The sequence below is a fragment of the Galeopterus variegatus genome, unplaced genomic scaffold (assembly GCF_000696425.1).
Source record: "Galeopterus variegatus unplaced genomic scaffold, G_variegatus-3.0.2 Scaffold1282, whole genome shotgun sequence".
NCBI lineage: Eukaryota > Metazoa > Chordata > Mammalia > Dermoptera > Cynocephalidae > Galeopterus > Galeopterus variegatus.
In genome coordinates this window covers 324,412-341,505 of record NW_007727393.1, presented here as the reverse complement: position 1 = coordinate 341,505, position 17,094 = coordinate 324,412, and the positions used below count along the sequence as shown (strand labels likewise).

The following is a 17,094-nucleotide window of genomic DNA, read 5'->3' as shown; positions in this document are numbered from 1 at the left end:
AGTAAGCGCTGTGAGCGCACCGGTCATCCCTATATAGGATCCGAACCCGCGGCGGGAGCGCTGCTGCGCTCCCAGCGCCGCACTCACCTGAGTGCACCACGGGCTTGGCCCTACAATAATATATTTTATCGAGCTGATACAAGTTCTTATCATTTCAACATATAAAATCAATATAAAAAATTACTAATGATCTATTTTATATCCTTTTTTGTACTAATCCTTTGAAATCTAGTGTATTTTACCTTTACAGCATATCTCAATTCAGTCTAGCCACATTTCAAACACTCAATAGCCACATGTGACCCATATCTGCTACAATGGACTGTGCAGGTCTTTCCTAGGGTGTTGGTCAACTCAGACTGCTGATGCACTGCACACAATTCTTAGAAATTGTTTTAAGTATATCTCATCTCTTCATAAACAAGATTGGTGGTCATTAAACTTTGATGGTCAACAATCACCTGGATTTTTTAATATACAGGCTTGCAGGACCCACCTAAACTTACTAAATCAGAATCGTGACAATGAAACTGGGGAGCTATTTTTTAGATACTTCCCAGGTTGATGATCCAAGTCTAGGAACTATGAAACAATACTATAAACTCTTTAACCTCGTCTTGAGTTTTAAGTACGTGGTACAGCAGAAAGCAAGTAGGTTTTGGAAATAGTCCTCAAAACCTGGCTTTGTAGCTATGCTGGGAAAATAGCATTTAAATGCTTCTCAACCTTATTTTTATCACTGCTGAAAAGGGACTCTACTTGCCTTGCAGAGTTGTTGTGATTTATATACCACAGTTAGAAAAGGGCCCAATGCAAAACAGTCACCCAATAAATGGAAGCTGTTTTACTGATAGTAACTTCCACAGACTCTTAGCCTTGCTTTTATTAGAACTCAGTACACTAACTGGCTGGGAAACAAGGTGATCAGAAGTCTTCTCTTCTTACTTGAACTATTCAGATCTTTCTGATATGCTAGAATATCTGGGAGATCTTTCCACCCTACAGAGACTAACCCATCAATCTACCTCCTGTTTTCTACTAAATCACTACTTCCCAATTGCTGGCTTATGACAAAAAGCTACTGATTTACAAAAAAACCTTTATTGTACAGAATCCCTCAAATCTATAAATTTACAAAAACTGGTTCGTGATAGACCAGGCAGATGACCTAAACACTAATTTAATGTGATCAATACAACTTTTGTCTTGTAAGATAAACAGAAAGAGGAAATAAAAAATTTCAAATATAGTAGTATATGAAGGAACTTCATCTATACCTACACCATCTACCTATATAGTTAAGGTAAAATATCTAGTACAGTTAGGAAAATTGAGCTTAAAAAAATCTTTCTTAATCACCCTTCACTCAAAACAATCAATGGCTCCCAACTACCTAGAGGAAATAAAGTCATATAACTTAAGACTGGAAGGAAATGCAGAGATGATCTTTTCTAGGCCCTCACCAATTTAATCTGTCTTCCAAGTTTACCTCCTGTGTATGGTAACATGACATCTACATGAAACATTTCTCACTTATTTCTTCCTTTTCCTCTTATCTTGGTACATTTGAGAGCATACTTCCTTTCCTCACTCCCACCCAACATATCCAAGTCCTCCATGCATTTTAGCCTGAAAACAACTCCAGGTAGCTTTTCCTAACTACCACTCTTCTCTGAACTATAAAACAACTATTTGCGCCTTTCATGTGGCTCTAAATAATATATCACCTTATTTTATCATATACATTTCCATATGAATACTATCCCACAATTACACAGAACATCTCCAAGTATGTTTCTATACACATTTTATATTTGATCCTGTAACAACCCCGAGAAAAGCAAGGTAAAGCAAGTAGGTAAAGCAAGATTATCTCATTTTCACAGATGAACATTCATGTCATGCCCAATTAATTTTATAGTTTGGATTAAAATCCAAGTGTTCTAATTTCCAGCCTAGTTCTCTTTCTACATGTGATAAGACAGCTATAAATACTTAAACTCTTTGGCTCTCACAAGACACACAAGGCACCCCAGCAAGTTCATAGGGGTACTGTAAGATACTTTAAATTTTTGAGAGAAACACACCAATCAATACTTGATATATGCCAGACACTGAGTGCACTACCAGGTTGAGGTAGTTCATAGTTTCAATATTACACTGCATTACATTTCTATTGAGGGCATATTTTTGTGAAGCTGGGTTTTCAGCAGTTGCTGTGATAAAAGGCAAATACTGGGCAAAAACCAATGTGAACAGGAAATGAGGGTGGTAGTGTCCATTCCGATTCCAACATTGGAGAAGCTGTGCAGTGACTAACAGGTGCACATATTCTAATAGTAATTAATTATAGTTATATAATAAAATTTTTTTCTTTTAATTTATGTGTATAGATTTTTAAATGGCTATCAAGTGGTTAAAATATAAATACTTATTTGGACCTAGATTCTTAATATACAGAACTATTAGATATTTCTTTTGACTTAGGGGTACCACGAAAAAATTACTAAGACAATATAAATGCTGTAAATTAACAAAGTTTGGAAACTTCTTCTTAGTGTCAAATATGAAAACATTTCGGTGGTAAGAAACTATATGTTAAGTTCCCAGTATAAGACAGTGCACAGTACAGTTAAAACTAAATTGCAAGTTATGTATTGGTACTCCACTGGCCAAATGTGACCTGTGCAGTGTTTTTAAAAAATCTTGAACCATTTAAGAATCAGGGGAATTCATATACAAATATAAATTTCTAGGTTCTTTTTGCAAAATAGAGTATCAAGCCAACACTGGACTTATACTACTACAGGGCAATAATCAGCTACAACTGAGAAGCAGCTACCTCCTTTTGAAGAGGCATGTGCTTCCCAGTTTGCTTCAGTGTATACCACTCACACCATTTAAGCATGGGCGATTACACAGACTAGCTGTATTGATGTCATCTGCTTTGCCCCCTTCAGGTCTCTATTCATAACTCCTCATCCTTACAAAGCAGAGGCAATGATTTATTTATTGAAAACAAAACCATGGAATATAATTAAAAATACAGAAAATCAATATTAAGACATAGCAGAGAGAAGACTGTACTTTTACTCCCTTCCTCTGCCACAACCTAGCTGTATGACTTGAGTCAAATCACTTCTCTTGCCTCAGTTTCCTAATTTGTCAAATGAGCATAACCCATTCGGCTTCATGGAATACAATAATGGAGATAAAGCACTGCAAAAACTTTCAAATGCTATTTTTAAAAAGGCATCACTGTTATTTTTAAAAATCTGTATTCCAAACACCTCTGAAATTATCTCTCTCTTCTTGTACTCACCTTGAGAATTTTAACAACAACCTTTTCATTATTTGTGATGTTAATGGCTTCAAATACTTCACTGTATTTGCCCCGGCCTAATTTTCGAACCAGCTGGTAATCATCTTGATTTCTGTGGGAAAAAAAGTCAAAGTCACAATGATTTAAAAAGTTCAAATTATCAAGCACCAATTCGACTTACAAAACCCTGTTACCAGTAGGAGTAGCAGAAATAAGAGGTATTTCAAATAATTCCCAAACTGGTTTCACTGCACTTTTAAAAAATTGGGCCAATCAAAAATGTGTGTGTTCCAAACTCGAGAACTAGAAAAACGTTTAGTCTTTCAATGATCCTTCCAAATCCCAAGTTGCTTACATCTCTTATTGGCAAACCACACACAACTAACTTGTGTTAGCGTTTATTATGTATGTTTGTCTCTAACAACAGGCAGCTTTCCCTTAGAGAATAATTTCTATACATTCCCATTCTGTTGTGCACAGCCCAGTGTTGGCACTGAGCAGGAACACAATACATGTTGTAAGAAATATTTCAATTTGGCCACATTTTGGAAGCAGCTGATTTTTAATGGGCCTCTTTACAGGTAAGTGGCTTTCAAATATATAGGCTTAATCTCTTACTTGCCATCCAGGGTAAGCTCTGAGGATAGTTGATATAATGAAGTTTGTAAACCACACTAGAAATCATGGACCATAGTTGGGGGTCCCTTCCTCTACTTTTACCCATATTCTGTGACCAATAAGCAACATCAGAGGTGATAAACAGAGGTAAAGAAGAATGAGGGAAATGTCAATATTTCCCCCCTGCTCCTGCTTACAACTTAGAGGACATTTCTCTGAAGAATCCAATATGTACCAAACCAACCATTCATTTTTCTCCAGCAGCAAGAAAGAAAGTAAATAAACAGAGAAGGGAAAAGGTACTAAGAAGAATGGACAATGTTCATCATGGCAGTTCTAAGAGAAGGAAGCTCTTAGTTCTGGCTGAGTACTCCTCCTGTGCGAGGGCATACAAAACAAATGCAAGCAAGAAAATGATACCATGCCAAAAACTAAAAAGGGCTGTTTAGTGCCATTTAAGCAGAATTAGTACAAAGCACTGAATTTGAAGATAGTGGCTGAGGTCTCTATAGTAAAACATAGGTATTACCTAGAGTCCAAAGCCTGTGACATAAGAGGGTAATTGTTAAATTATCAATAGTGATAACATTTATTGGTATTGTATCACTGATTTTTGGTGATATCCTTAAAGCATGCAGTACCTCTTATGCAGAGACAACGTACTTACTGTTAAGAATCATGGAATAATCAGGATTAAAAATACACCCTAAGACAATTTAGGGAGACAGTCTTTAACCACTTACAGGCTATGGAAATTGCATGTAGTCAGATATAAAAATATAGCATATGGGATCTGTAGCTATATGAGTTTTCAAATTGCTTTCTTTTGCACTTGGATGTCAAAATGCTTTTATCATACAAAGTATGATCCAATCAATTAAATGCATACCACGTTGGGACGAGAAAAGCAAACATCCAAATGAGTCTGCACAGAGAATAAGGAGGGCAAACACAGCTGTTCAGGCAGACTACAACTGTTCAAGATGGAATTTGGGCTGAATTCCATGTTACACACGCCTAATCGCATGATAAGGGCAAATGTTTAAGGATTTAATTTTGCTTCTCATCAGAAAGAGGACACATTTCCGGAGAACTGTTTCATCCTTCAGTATCATCATGGGACATCACTCGATAACCTCAAAAATACTTTATGTAAGAGTTGGTGTTTTTGAAGTTGAGAGTCTCAAGTATCAGTTCTCACCTATCTGCAATGCCCTTAGCTTGAAATGCAAGCTGACAGGCAACTCTTTCTTACCAACTCTGTACACAGCATATATTAATCAGAGACAAAGATAAGAGACTAAAGTGACTTTTAAATGGTAAGCTCAACAAAACTGGTAACTTGCAAAAGTAATACTCTGCTTCTTCACTACAGAACCAAACTTGCAGCTCAAAAGAAGAAAATACAGATTGAGCTTCAATCTTGAGGTTTATAGAAGTCAGTGAGGCTTCCTGACAAATTACTCAACTACTCCATAAGATTCTGCCCTTTGGGTGAGTACAGGGAAGTAAACAGAAACAATTACCCCCATTCCACCACATGTGACTCGTAATCCCAGTACTCTCGGGGTCTGTGCGTATTAACATCTGTGTAAACTCTGGCCCTGCTTGGCACGGGTCCCGACATGTCAGACAGGTTGGCAGACAAAAAGCTGGACTTGATGTCTGGAGATCTGGCAGTCACCGTGTTCAGAGGCAGCTGAGGGTAAGACCTTGTTTCAGACCTGTTTTCTTCAAACTGTAGAAACAAAATGCACAAAGGCCAAGCAACTATTTTTAAAAAGTATATGGGAGGAAAAAAATCATCTTACAAATAATAATGGCCTAAAATATATCTCTAGCTCCTAACTGGTAACCAATGACTATATCCCAACTGTGTCAACCACAGTGTTTTCTCTATCACGGGAAAAAAATCCCCCCAAGAAAAATACTTAAACTGATACTGTCCCTAATCATATTCTGCAAAGTAGCCTGTTACCTCCCCATGGAAAGTTTGGATGTTCCTTGCAAGATAGCCTGGAAGGAAAAAATGGCACTGAGGATATATGCATCAGCACTACCACTATTTATACATTGTACAAAAGGTATTGTCAAGAATAGTACTTTGCTTCTAGCAGCTTTCTACAGATCAAGTAGGGGCACTAAAAGACTCTAGAATGGTAGCAAAGTCGAGAGTACAAACTGTCAGTCTGGCTACTATTTGATGAAACCAGGAAGTGAATAAAGATTTGTTCTCATACATCAAAGTTCAATGTCATCTTATATTGATCTAAATCATTTGGGGAACCTTATGTAATAATCAGTAGGCCCTTAATCACCATTTGAAAGATATACCCAACATCATTAAACTTAAAAACAGGAACCAATAATTTTCTCCTGATATATTTAATACAGGAGTGAGCTTAATAAAAACTAATATAAGATAGTAATATACAGTAGCTGAGCTAATGCAAAATTTGACACTGAGAGAACATTAGTAAAATTTTAGAAATATGCTTTCTATCAAAACAGTCTCCTTTTAAATGTCTATCTTGACTATTCCAATCTTTTTGTCTCTGTCCTCTGAAATTCCTATAGCACTTGTTGATTCCCTTTACTATGCATTTAATTTAAAATGTACTGATTCTCCAGATGTGATAACCTGATAACACGTCACTTATGCAGTTTTCTGGCTGAAATTGCATAACCTCAATCTAATTACTAGGAAACACTGGGCAAACAGAAAACAAGGAAGCATCCATTAAAAATGCAGAAGGGAGTACTGTACTCCTAAAATAAGTCAATCATAAAAGACAAAGGGAGGCTGAAGATACATGACAACTAAATGCAATATCTCACTCTACTCTGTATCCTGTACTGTGTGTGTGGGTGGGTGGAGGTGTTATACTATAAAAAAAAAAAAAACACTGAAAAAACTAGAATTTAGAAGATTAAAATATCGTGCTAATGTAAATTTATGAAGTTGGTACATAACCACAGTAGTTAATATATCTATTCTTAAGAAATTTTCCTGAAGCAATTAGAGGTAAAAGGCCGTAAGGTAACGCACCCCTAAATGGTTCAGAAAAAAAATGTCTGCCCAAGGTGTGTATACCTTTTTTTGATAATAGCCACCCTAATGGGTGTGAAGAGGTATCTCTATCTCACTGATTATAATTTTGATTTGCATTTCCCTAACCATGAATGATGTTGAGCATCTTTTCATGTGCTTATTGGTCGTATGTTTATCTTCTCTGGAGAAATGTCTATTCAAGGCCTTTACCCATTTTTCAATTGGGTTGTTTTGTTTGTTGTCATAGCTGTGCTTTCAGTCATAGCTATACAACTTTTATTTTTGTCTCATGTAAATTTGAAATTATTTTCAAAAAAGTTTAAAGCAACGAGTGTAAAAAAAACACAGAGGCCCCAAAAGAGGCACAAGTATGCACACATAACTAATTAATAGCAGAGCAAGGACCAGAAACCAAATTTCTCATTCTTGTGGCAGTGATCTTTTTTGCCATGTAATCATAAACTACTTAGACAACAATAGCTAACACCTACAAGCATTCACTATGTGCCAGATACTGCTTTGTGTGTTTTATGACAATTTATTTCATTTAATCCTCTTCATACAAGGAAGTGGCAAGGAAATTACCATTACCCCCATTTTACAGAAGAGGGAACTGAGGTAAAGAAAGGTTAAGTAACTTGCCAAAGGAAACAGAGTAGGAGGAATTGAGATTCAAACCAGTCACCCTGGCCCCAGACTTTAAAACAGGGATTACTACATTTATTTCATAGGTTTGTGGTGAGGATTCAATGACTTAATTAATGTAAACTGTTTAGAACTGTGCCTATTTGAGGGCTCTAAGAGACCTGTTTACCACAAACTGCTTGTTTTTCCAAACTTATATTTAAGATACAGCATAGCTACCATACACAAAGAATATAAGCCCAAAGAGATAGCTCCCTATGCCCACGGTTTCAGTGGCTTAAGCTTTCTGAGGAATAGCAAGAGAGAATTAATGCTGTACTCCTTCTGTGTGACAAACACAATCAATGATACTAGTGCTCCTGCCCCAAATACATGAGATCAAAAGATCTTAATTTAAATGCTCAGAAAACAACAAAGTCATTCAAATACATACCAAAACAGTCTTTAAAATTATTTCCAAATATTTATTTCTTGGATGATATTAATCCTGGATGATATTAATCTATCTTCACCTAATATTGGTTAAAAGTGTAAGCAAACACATACACACACCCCCACACCCCAAAGCAAAAAACCAGAAAGCAGGAAATTTTACTTTTTCCCAAAGAAACAAGGTTATCTGTGCTGTAGGACTGCTGACTTTTTCTCACTACTATGCCTGCACTGACAACAGGAAAAGGCACTAGAATAAAGGGAGAGAGTGTGTGTGTGTGTTAAAAGAGCCAAAACAGTATAAACAACAGCCTGAAACTAACAGAAATACTGTCCCCAGGAGTTTACAACTTTTAACAATACTAAACTTCTACATGCTCAGCTGCTTCTCTGAGAAAAAATTTCTTTCTCTTTAGTCTCTGGTTTATATTTTATACCTATAGGAGAGCCTTCATCTACAGATCTCAAAGCCCTTTCCTTTTAAGCTTAAGAAGTTGTAAAACCAACACAAACTTAGTAACTGGGACTAGAAGCAACAGAATGATGAAAAAAGTAGGAGTCCTGACTCCAAATCCCTAACTGGCTACTGAGCTTATGCCAATTTGGTTTATCGCTTATAAAACCTGCCTAACTACACTTGCAGACTGAAGGGAAGATCAAGTGAGATGATATTCCAGAAGGGCTTAGAAACGCCAAACACATGTAAATTAGTATTAAATGATTACTATGCCATAGCTCTGTAGTGAAAGCTAATAAGCAGAAATCTATGTTTAAAAGGCTGGAATCTTCATTCTTAGTTTTCTCCAATACACAAAAATTTTAGGAGCTGTAGTTTACTCACAGCCTCTGAAAGTTAACTCATAGGTAGACAAGACATCACAAAATGAGCTCTCATTTCTCCCCGGGAACTACCCAACTCCCATGGAAAATACTCCCCAACTCCTATTTACTAGCCCATGTATCTATATTATCACCCAGTCTTCCTCTGCTCTCTTAAGGCCTTGGCATTCTCTGTGAAGTGCAGAGCAAGACTAATTTACTAATGAAACTCTTGAGATTCTCAAGTACTTGTCTGAATGACCTTTACAGCTTTGGGCTTCATTCATCTGCTGGGACCTCATTTATAAACTGGTGGATTTGAATCTCCACTGGGAAGGCAACTAGGTAACTGTTTTGCTGTATCCCAAAGTGGTACTTCACTTTACTGTCATGCATACCAAATAATCTGCTTACAGTAAGAGAGGCATTCACATGAATTTGTTGGCCCTCATCAGTTACATGGGGAGAATAAAATAAGAGGGTTCTTGAACTGTGGCTCTGCAACTTCAGATAAAATGGTGCTGAGAGGGATGTGGGGGTGGGTGAAGGAATGGTGATAAGGAGGGGATGTGAAAACACAGGAAAGAGATGTCATAATGATAAACATTTTATTCAGAAATACTTTTCAACATCTGTAAATGTAGGAAGAAAACACTGGCAGCCCAAATTTCTCAATTATTGGTTTGTTTCTCTCATACATTCCTTCCTCTGTCCATCCCATAAATATATATAAGCATCTACTATGATTATTATTATTGTAGGCCTTAGGAATATAACAGTGAGTGAGCAAGGCAGAACAGTGGTGAGACAAGTATGCCATTCAGTTTTGCCTGTGGACTAAGGATAATGGAAATTCATTGAAAAGTTTTAAGCAGAGAAGTGACCCCCATATGTACATTTTTCAACATTTAACTCTGGCTGGATGTGGGACAGGATTCAAGGACACAGAGGCTGTTACAGTAGCCTATGTGAGAGAAATTACAACAGACTGATCTAGGGTAGCACAGTAGAAATAAGGAACAAAATTTATGGTGTAAAATCAATAGCTCTCGGTGATCTCTTAGGTTTCTGGCTTTATAGATTGTTGGTACCATTCATGGAGAAAAAAAAAATTCTGAAAAAGAGCTCACAAAGTAGGTTTGGGACTTAAGGTTAAATGGCACTGAGATTCAAAAGCACATTCTGAATAGGCAGTTAGATATTACTAGTCTGCTGCTAAAAGAGCTTCTCAGCTTTAAATAACACTTCTATGAGGCAAGCATTACTTTCCCTAATTTACGAATAAGAAATCAGCCTAAATAAATTCAGTAGCTTGACCAGAATACCCAGCACAGAGTTGTGATTCAAAGCCAAATCAGCTGGCCTCCAAGGTTCAAGTCTTTCAATCCCTATAAAACTCATCACCTTCTACTGCATATATACACATTAGTCTTCAAATATTAATTTCCCTATTAGAACCTTACTCCCCAAAGTCGAGATCCATGTCTAATTTATCTCTTTTGTTTGTTTGGTTTTTAGTTTTGTTTTGGCAGTTGGCCAGTATGGGGATCCAAACCCATGACCTTGGTGTTATAAGACTGTGCTCTAACCAACTAAGCTAATAATTTACCTTTTTAATTTATAATACCCACCTCAAGGCTTGGCATTTTGTAGTATGTTTAGTAAACATTATTTGTTGATCAGATTAATGTTGGTTTATTTTTAAACAATGAAATGAAAATGAAGTTGCCTCCAAAATACAGGGTGCACCTAAACACATCAGGTCATCTGGTACACAACAAGGAGAAACAGAAAACCAAGTCAAGGGTTCTTGAGTCATTGTTCCCTTTCCCAATTATAACTTCTTCTATTAAATGAAAGGATTACAATGAAGATCTCTCTCTCTCCCCCAAACCAATAATTCAAATTAAGAGAATACTGGAGAAACTTTATTTTCACAATTTTTACAACACCTTATTTGAAGTTGGAAAAAGTGCCTAAATCCTGGATATCTGGAAGGTCAATTCTCCTATCTACTGTACATAATACAAGTATACCTTAAGAAAATCTGACATACAGAAAAAGTATTTCCTTTCCTAATAATTTCCATTTTAAATTAACTTATTTAGTCCTTACTGTTCCCATGTAATTGCATAAAAGGACATGTAACTTCACTGGCTAACAATTTCAGACCACTAAGTCTACTTAAAAGCCCTCAGATTGACTTTGAAAACATGGCTAAGTCTTTTTTGCTCAATGTTTGCCCTAAGAGAAGCCAATTAATCAGCTATGAAAAATTACATTGTTAACAATTTTTCCTCAGTAATGTCAGACCACACCAAGGCCAATTACACATGGCTCTGCATAACCTATTCTTTAAAAAAATATAAGTAAATGAAAAAACCAAAAAACCCCACAACTCCATTAAACCCTAAAGCTAAATTATGCATTACCAAAACAAGTTAACTGACATAAACTGAATATAGTAGAATTAATTTCAATAAAAACTCCTCTTGCCCTTAGTCAGCCTCTATCTACCTCTTATGGCTACAACTCTATGTGATTCCCGTTTTTTAATTTGGCAACTAAAAAACAAACAAACAAAAAACAAAAAAGAAAACACACTAGAGGCTAAGTAATGGTCCAATACCAGAAAACTGTACAAGTCTCACTAGTCATTTCTGCTAATGTACTTTTATTAATGAATTTCCTAGTATAAGACAAAGATTACTCTGGAACTTTAAATTAAAAAAGGTAGGGGGCCGGCCCGTGGCTCACTTGGGAGAGTGTGGTGCTTATAACACTAAGGCCATGGGTTTGGATCCCTATATAGCGATGGCTGGTAGGCTCACTTGGGAGAGCATGGTGCTGACAGCACTGAGTCACGGGTTAAAATCCCCTTACTGGTCATCTTTAAAAAAAAAAAAAAAGGTAAGTCAATTTTCAAACTGTAATAAAGTTTTATTAGTTCTTTTTAACCCAATGTTTATTAATCTCTGTCTTAAAAAAAAAAAAAAATCCCCCTACCATCTCTAGATCAGCCATAGTAAATGAGCAAGATCTCAATAATCATCCAGACAGGACAAAGATTTCTACAGTAAAGAATGAGGACTGTACTTAGGATGCACTGACTACATGATTTAGGACTGTTTGTTTAGAGGAAAAGCAGCTGATAAGGACCTTATCTTTTAAGCACTGCTATGGAGAACGAACCCTTCTTCCAAGCAACCAGGCAGCATAAACTAGTAAGAGGTAAGATTTGTGGAACAAATTCAGGGGGGAGTAAAACTATGTATACTTTCCTGCCTTGTTGTATAAGCAAAGATAAAAATTTAGTCAAACACACTTGCTTGTCTCCCCTTACAAGAGTGGCACTGATTAAAAGGCCAAACAAATACCAAAAAAGCAGGAGTAGCTAATATTTGAGTTACTTGTTTCAAATGCCCATAGTTGGCCTTAATTTTCAATTCTCTCTTCCTTTCAAATCAAGAGTAGAATGCTCAGTCAGTAAGCATTTACTGAACACTTACTAAGTACCAGGAAATGTGTACCTGACTTCCTGGAGGGGATTCCTTCTCTAGGCCCTGGAGAATAAAGAGAAAGTATATTTGCCCGCAGACGGAGGGGGTGGGGTGGGGTGGGGAGTGGAACAAAAAAACCCCAGACCATTACAATCTCAGGTGATCAGTACTTGAAAGAATTAAGTCATGGTGCTTTGCAGGCATTGAAGGGTATTTAAATCACCCAACAACCCATCATTAATTCAACAAATATTTATGAAGTACCCAAAATGTTTGGGGAAAGCTGTCAAGGAAAAAAATAACATCTAAGCTAAGTTTTGAACAATGCATAGGAATTATTCACATGTAAAACACTAAAACAAGAAATTATAAAGCACAATACTTTAAGCAAGTTAAGAATTTTAAAGACCTATAATTTTGTACCCTAAAACAACAAAAGGCTGGCACACTTTGTTACTATCTTATAAGAAGCACAACAGATCAGCAACCCTTTTATATTTGATTTACAGACTATTAGTCTACTTTACTCAACTGTTACTGTTTGGGCTTAAAACAATCATTAATTCACAACCATTGCAATTCTTTCTCTTCTGTTCTCCACTCCCCACACAAATCAGCTCTACTGCAAAGGTCACAAAGCAAAATACCTAGAAAGACAAGTGCTTAAGGGCTGTAGATGATTCCTAAAAGTGTGGTTAGAGCTTCCCAGTTTTCAAAGTAAGAAATTAAGATTTTTGAAGCCAATTTTCCTGTTTTCAATAATGATAGGCCAGGTTATTAGGATCAATACTCCCACTGAGAACAACTAAAGAGAATGGATTAAATACACACTACACACTCATTCTTAAGGAAGACAGAGAAGCAACTATAGCCAAAAGTGAAAAGAAAATGGGAACCCAGAGAAGCAAGGAAGCAAGGAAGCCTTTGTTAATCCCTGAAAATTAGAATTTTGTTCTGACATAAACCAAAGCCAAGGGCCCTCATAAAGTGAGGAATCTAATAAGAGAGCCTATATCCATGATAAACTGGGACTTCAGAAGGCTACTTGATTAGGATGTGACTGAATGGGAAGCAGAAGATCCAAGAATAAATTATGGTCCTGTTGGAGGGAATACCATATCTTAAGCTTCTTTTTAGGTGGTCCCTGGACCAGTAGTGTCCGTGGATAGCTGACATAAGCAAGCTTTCTGTGAAGAAAAGTATCTTAATGATTCCTCAAATGATTCCTACAAATAATTTTTCAAATACGATGTCCAGCTCATAATCAAAGATAACTAGTTATTGAAGGAAAAGACACCAAGAGTAAGAAATTGCAGAAAATTAGATAACAGAAAAGACCCACGGACTTCTGATCATATCAGACTCAAACTATAAAATAAATATGTTGATCATGCTTATAGAAGTAAGAGATAAGCTTCAGAATATCTGCAGGGAATAAGATACTTTAAAAAGCAACACAGCAGATTTCAAAAAAAAAAAAAAAAAAAAAAAGAAATAGAACTTTTAGAAATAAATGATATCAATTTGACAGTAAATTCAACAAAGCTGAAAAGAAAACTAATGAACTGGAAAACAGGCTAGAAATTATCCACAATGTAGCAAGAGTCAAAACTATGGAAAAATGAGAGAGTGAAACAGTTTGATAAACTTTTAATTTATACTACTAAGAGAAAAGGAGAGAAAAGGGCAAAGGCAATATTTGAAAATAGTTAAGAATTTCCCAGAAGCAACCAGACACAATCAAATTCCAGAATGAGAAACCAACCATTTCCAAAAAGATCAATGAAAAGAAACCCTCAACAAAATATACAATAGTAAAACAGCAGAAAAACCAAAGACAAAGAGAAACCTGAAAAGCAAGCAGAGAAAAAGATAGATTATATTCAAAGAGCAACATTAGAACAGTTTATTTTCCAAAACCAACAATGAAGCTAAAATAGTTTAATAACTGCAGTGTGTTGTAAAAAATAAATTAACTGCAAAATTAAAATTCTATTATCAAACAAATATCTCTAAAGAAGATAAAGAAAAATAATCCCATTTGGAAGGTTTGAGTTGAAAGAGAAAATAAAGAGCAAAAAAGAGGAAAATTTATGGAAAAACTTCAAACATTGACTATATAAAAAAATAACAATATCACAGGGAGCCTTAAAAAATAAATTTAAAACACATGACAACAGGCCGGCCTGTGGCTCACTCGGTAGAGTGTGGTGCTGATAACACCAAAGCCATGGGTTTGGATCCTATATAGGGATGGCCGGTTTGCTCACTGGCTGAGCATGGTGCTGACAACACCAAGCCAAGGGTTGAGATCCCCTTACCGGTCATTTTTAAAAAAAAAAAAAAAAAAAAAAAACACATGACAACAAAAGCATATTATATTGGGAAGCTGTCATTAATGTGTGCTAAGATCCTTTTATTATCTGAAAAGAGTATAAAGTCATTGATTAATATCAGACTTTGACAGGTTATGGCTGCAAGTTATAACATCTATAATGGTAACTAATTATAGAACAAAAATAGCATGTATTTCCAAACTGGAAAGAGGAAAATAATAGAATGATAAAAAGGATTGATAAGATTGGAAAGAAATAAGACAGCAAAAAAGAAAAACAAACAAACCCAGAATATATGAAACAGGAAAAAGTTAAACTGAAAGATGACTAATACTTATATTAAATATAAATGGAATACATTATCCAGGTAAAAGACAAAGACTGTCAGTCTAGATTAAAAGAGAACTATTAGTCAAAATTTTGAAAAAGAATAATAAAGCAAAAGGAACCCCACTATCTGGTTTTAAGACTTATTACAAAGTTATAGTTATCAAAAGTGTGGTATTGGCAAAGGTATAAAGCATAGATCAATGGAACAGAATGAAAAGTACAGAAATACACCCACCCACACAAATATGGTCAATTGATTTTTTTCTTTTTTTTTTGGTAGCTGGCCAGCATGTGGAATGGAACCCTTGACCTTGGTGTTACAAGGCTGTGCTCTAACCAAATGAGCTCAATAGCCAGCCCCGGTCAATTGATTTTTGATAAAGGAACAGAGGCAGTTCAACGGAGAAAGAATAATCTTTTCTATAAATGGTTTTGGAATGCCTGGAGATCTAGGTGCAAAATCATGAACTTCAACCTAAACCTCACAACACTTTATATAAAAAATAATTCATAATGAATCATAGGTTTAAATGTAAAAACATATAAAACTATCAAACCTTTAGGAGAAAATCTTGCCACCGGGGGTTTGTCATACTTGGCAGACATGACACTAAAAGCATGATCCATAAAAGAAAAAAATTGATAAAAAGATCTGATCAGACACTTCCCACAAGAAAGATATATGTTTGGATCCCCATATTGGCCAGCCACCAAAAACAACAAAAAAAGAAAGAAAGAAAGAAAAAAAAAGATATATGGATAAGCATGTGGAAAGATAAACTACGGTGTTAGTCATTAGGGAAATTACAGTCACAATGAGATACCCCTATGGATCTATTAAAATGACTAAGATTTTTTAAAAACAAAAAAACTAACAATACCAAAAGCTGGTGAGGATACAGAGTAACAGGAATTAATTCATTACTGGTAGGAATGAAAAATGGCACAGCTTTAGAAAGTAGTTTGGCAGTTTTTTATAAAGTCAAACATACATTTACCATACAACCAGCATTCCCACTCCTAGGTATTTACTTAAGTGAAATGAAAACCTATGTTTACACAAAAACCTGTAAGTGAATCTTTATAGCAGCTTTATTCATAACTGTAAAAAAAAATGGAAACAACCAAGATCCAACAAGTAAATGGATAAACAATTGGTGGTACAATTACACCAATGAAACACTCCTCAGCAAAAACAGGGAACAAACTATTGATCTGTGCAATAACATGGATGAATATTAAATGTATTTTGTTAAGTAAAGAAGCCAGACCTGAAAAGCTACATATGGTATACATTCGGGCCTCTGTATCTACAGGTTTCACATCTGTGGATTCAACTAAGCAGAGACTGAACATATTCAAAAGAATAAAATAAAAAATAACACAAATAAAAAACCACAGTATAACAACTATTTACACAGCAATTATAATGTATTAGGTATTAAAAGTAATCTAGAGATGATTTAAAGCATATGGGAGGATGTGTAGGTTATATGCAAATACTACACCATTTTACATAGGAACTTGAGCATCTGCAGATTTTGTTATCTACAGGGGGTCCTGGAATCAGTGCTCTCAACACAGAGGAACAACTCCCATTTATATCACAGTATGGAAAAGGCAAAAACTATAGAGATGGAGAAAAAATTGAAACTGTTCTATATGATACTGTAGACATGATTTTGTCAGAACCCACAGAATTGTATACCATAGAGTAAACATTACCAGATACAAATTCCTAGCTCTGTCTACTGAGAGTACCTAAAAGCAGTGACACTGAGTAAGCAATGAGAATACCTAGTGCCCACATCTTGGTTTCTAAATATCATTCTCTGATAAAAGGAACATGGGCTCTTTGGGAGAAATGGCTGATTCTAGGATTGGGGCAGGAAAAATACAAGACAGCCTGGCAAATCTTGTAGTTAAAGGGACATGGGAGCCAACTTGAAGAAGCTCCAGTGGCAAAAACTGGAACAATCTGAATAAAATAATAATGGTATTGGACTGCAACCCCAAACAATAAAATAATGTTCATGTATC

The 17,094-nt window shown here is 35.8% G+C and overlaps 1 protein-coding gene across 2 annotated transcripts in view; it reads right to left on the bottom strand.

Annotated features, from left to right (window-relative positions):
* CSNK2A1 (casein kinase 2, alpha 1 polypeptide) overlaps window positions 1-17,094 on the bottom strand; it is a 55,920-nt gene that overhangs the window by 18,569 nt on the left and 20,257 nt on the right. The window contains exons 2-3 of one of the 2 annotated variants that reach the window (XM_008576059.1): window positions 5,467-5,678; window positions 3,323-3,434 (exon numbers count right to left, since the gene is read on the bottom strand). In XM_008576059.1, the coding sequence (XP_008574281.1) occupies window positions 3,323-3,434; window positions 5,467-5,567 (213 nt within the window). In that variant the 5' untranslated portion in view covers window positions 5,568-5,678. The remainder of the gene's footprint in view (window positions 1-3,322; window positions 3,435-5,466; window positions 5,679-17,094) is intronic. The other variant, XM_008576060.1, reaches the window with a different exon arrangement.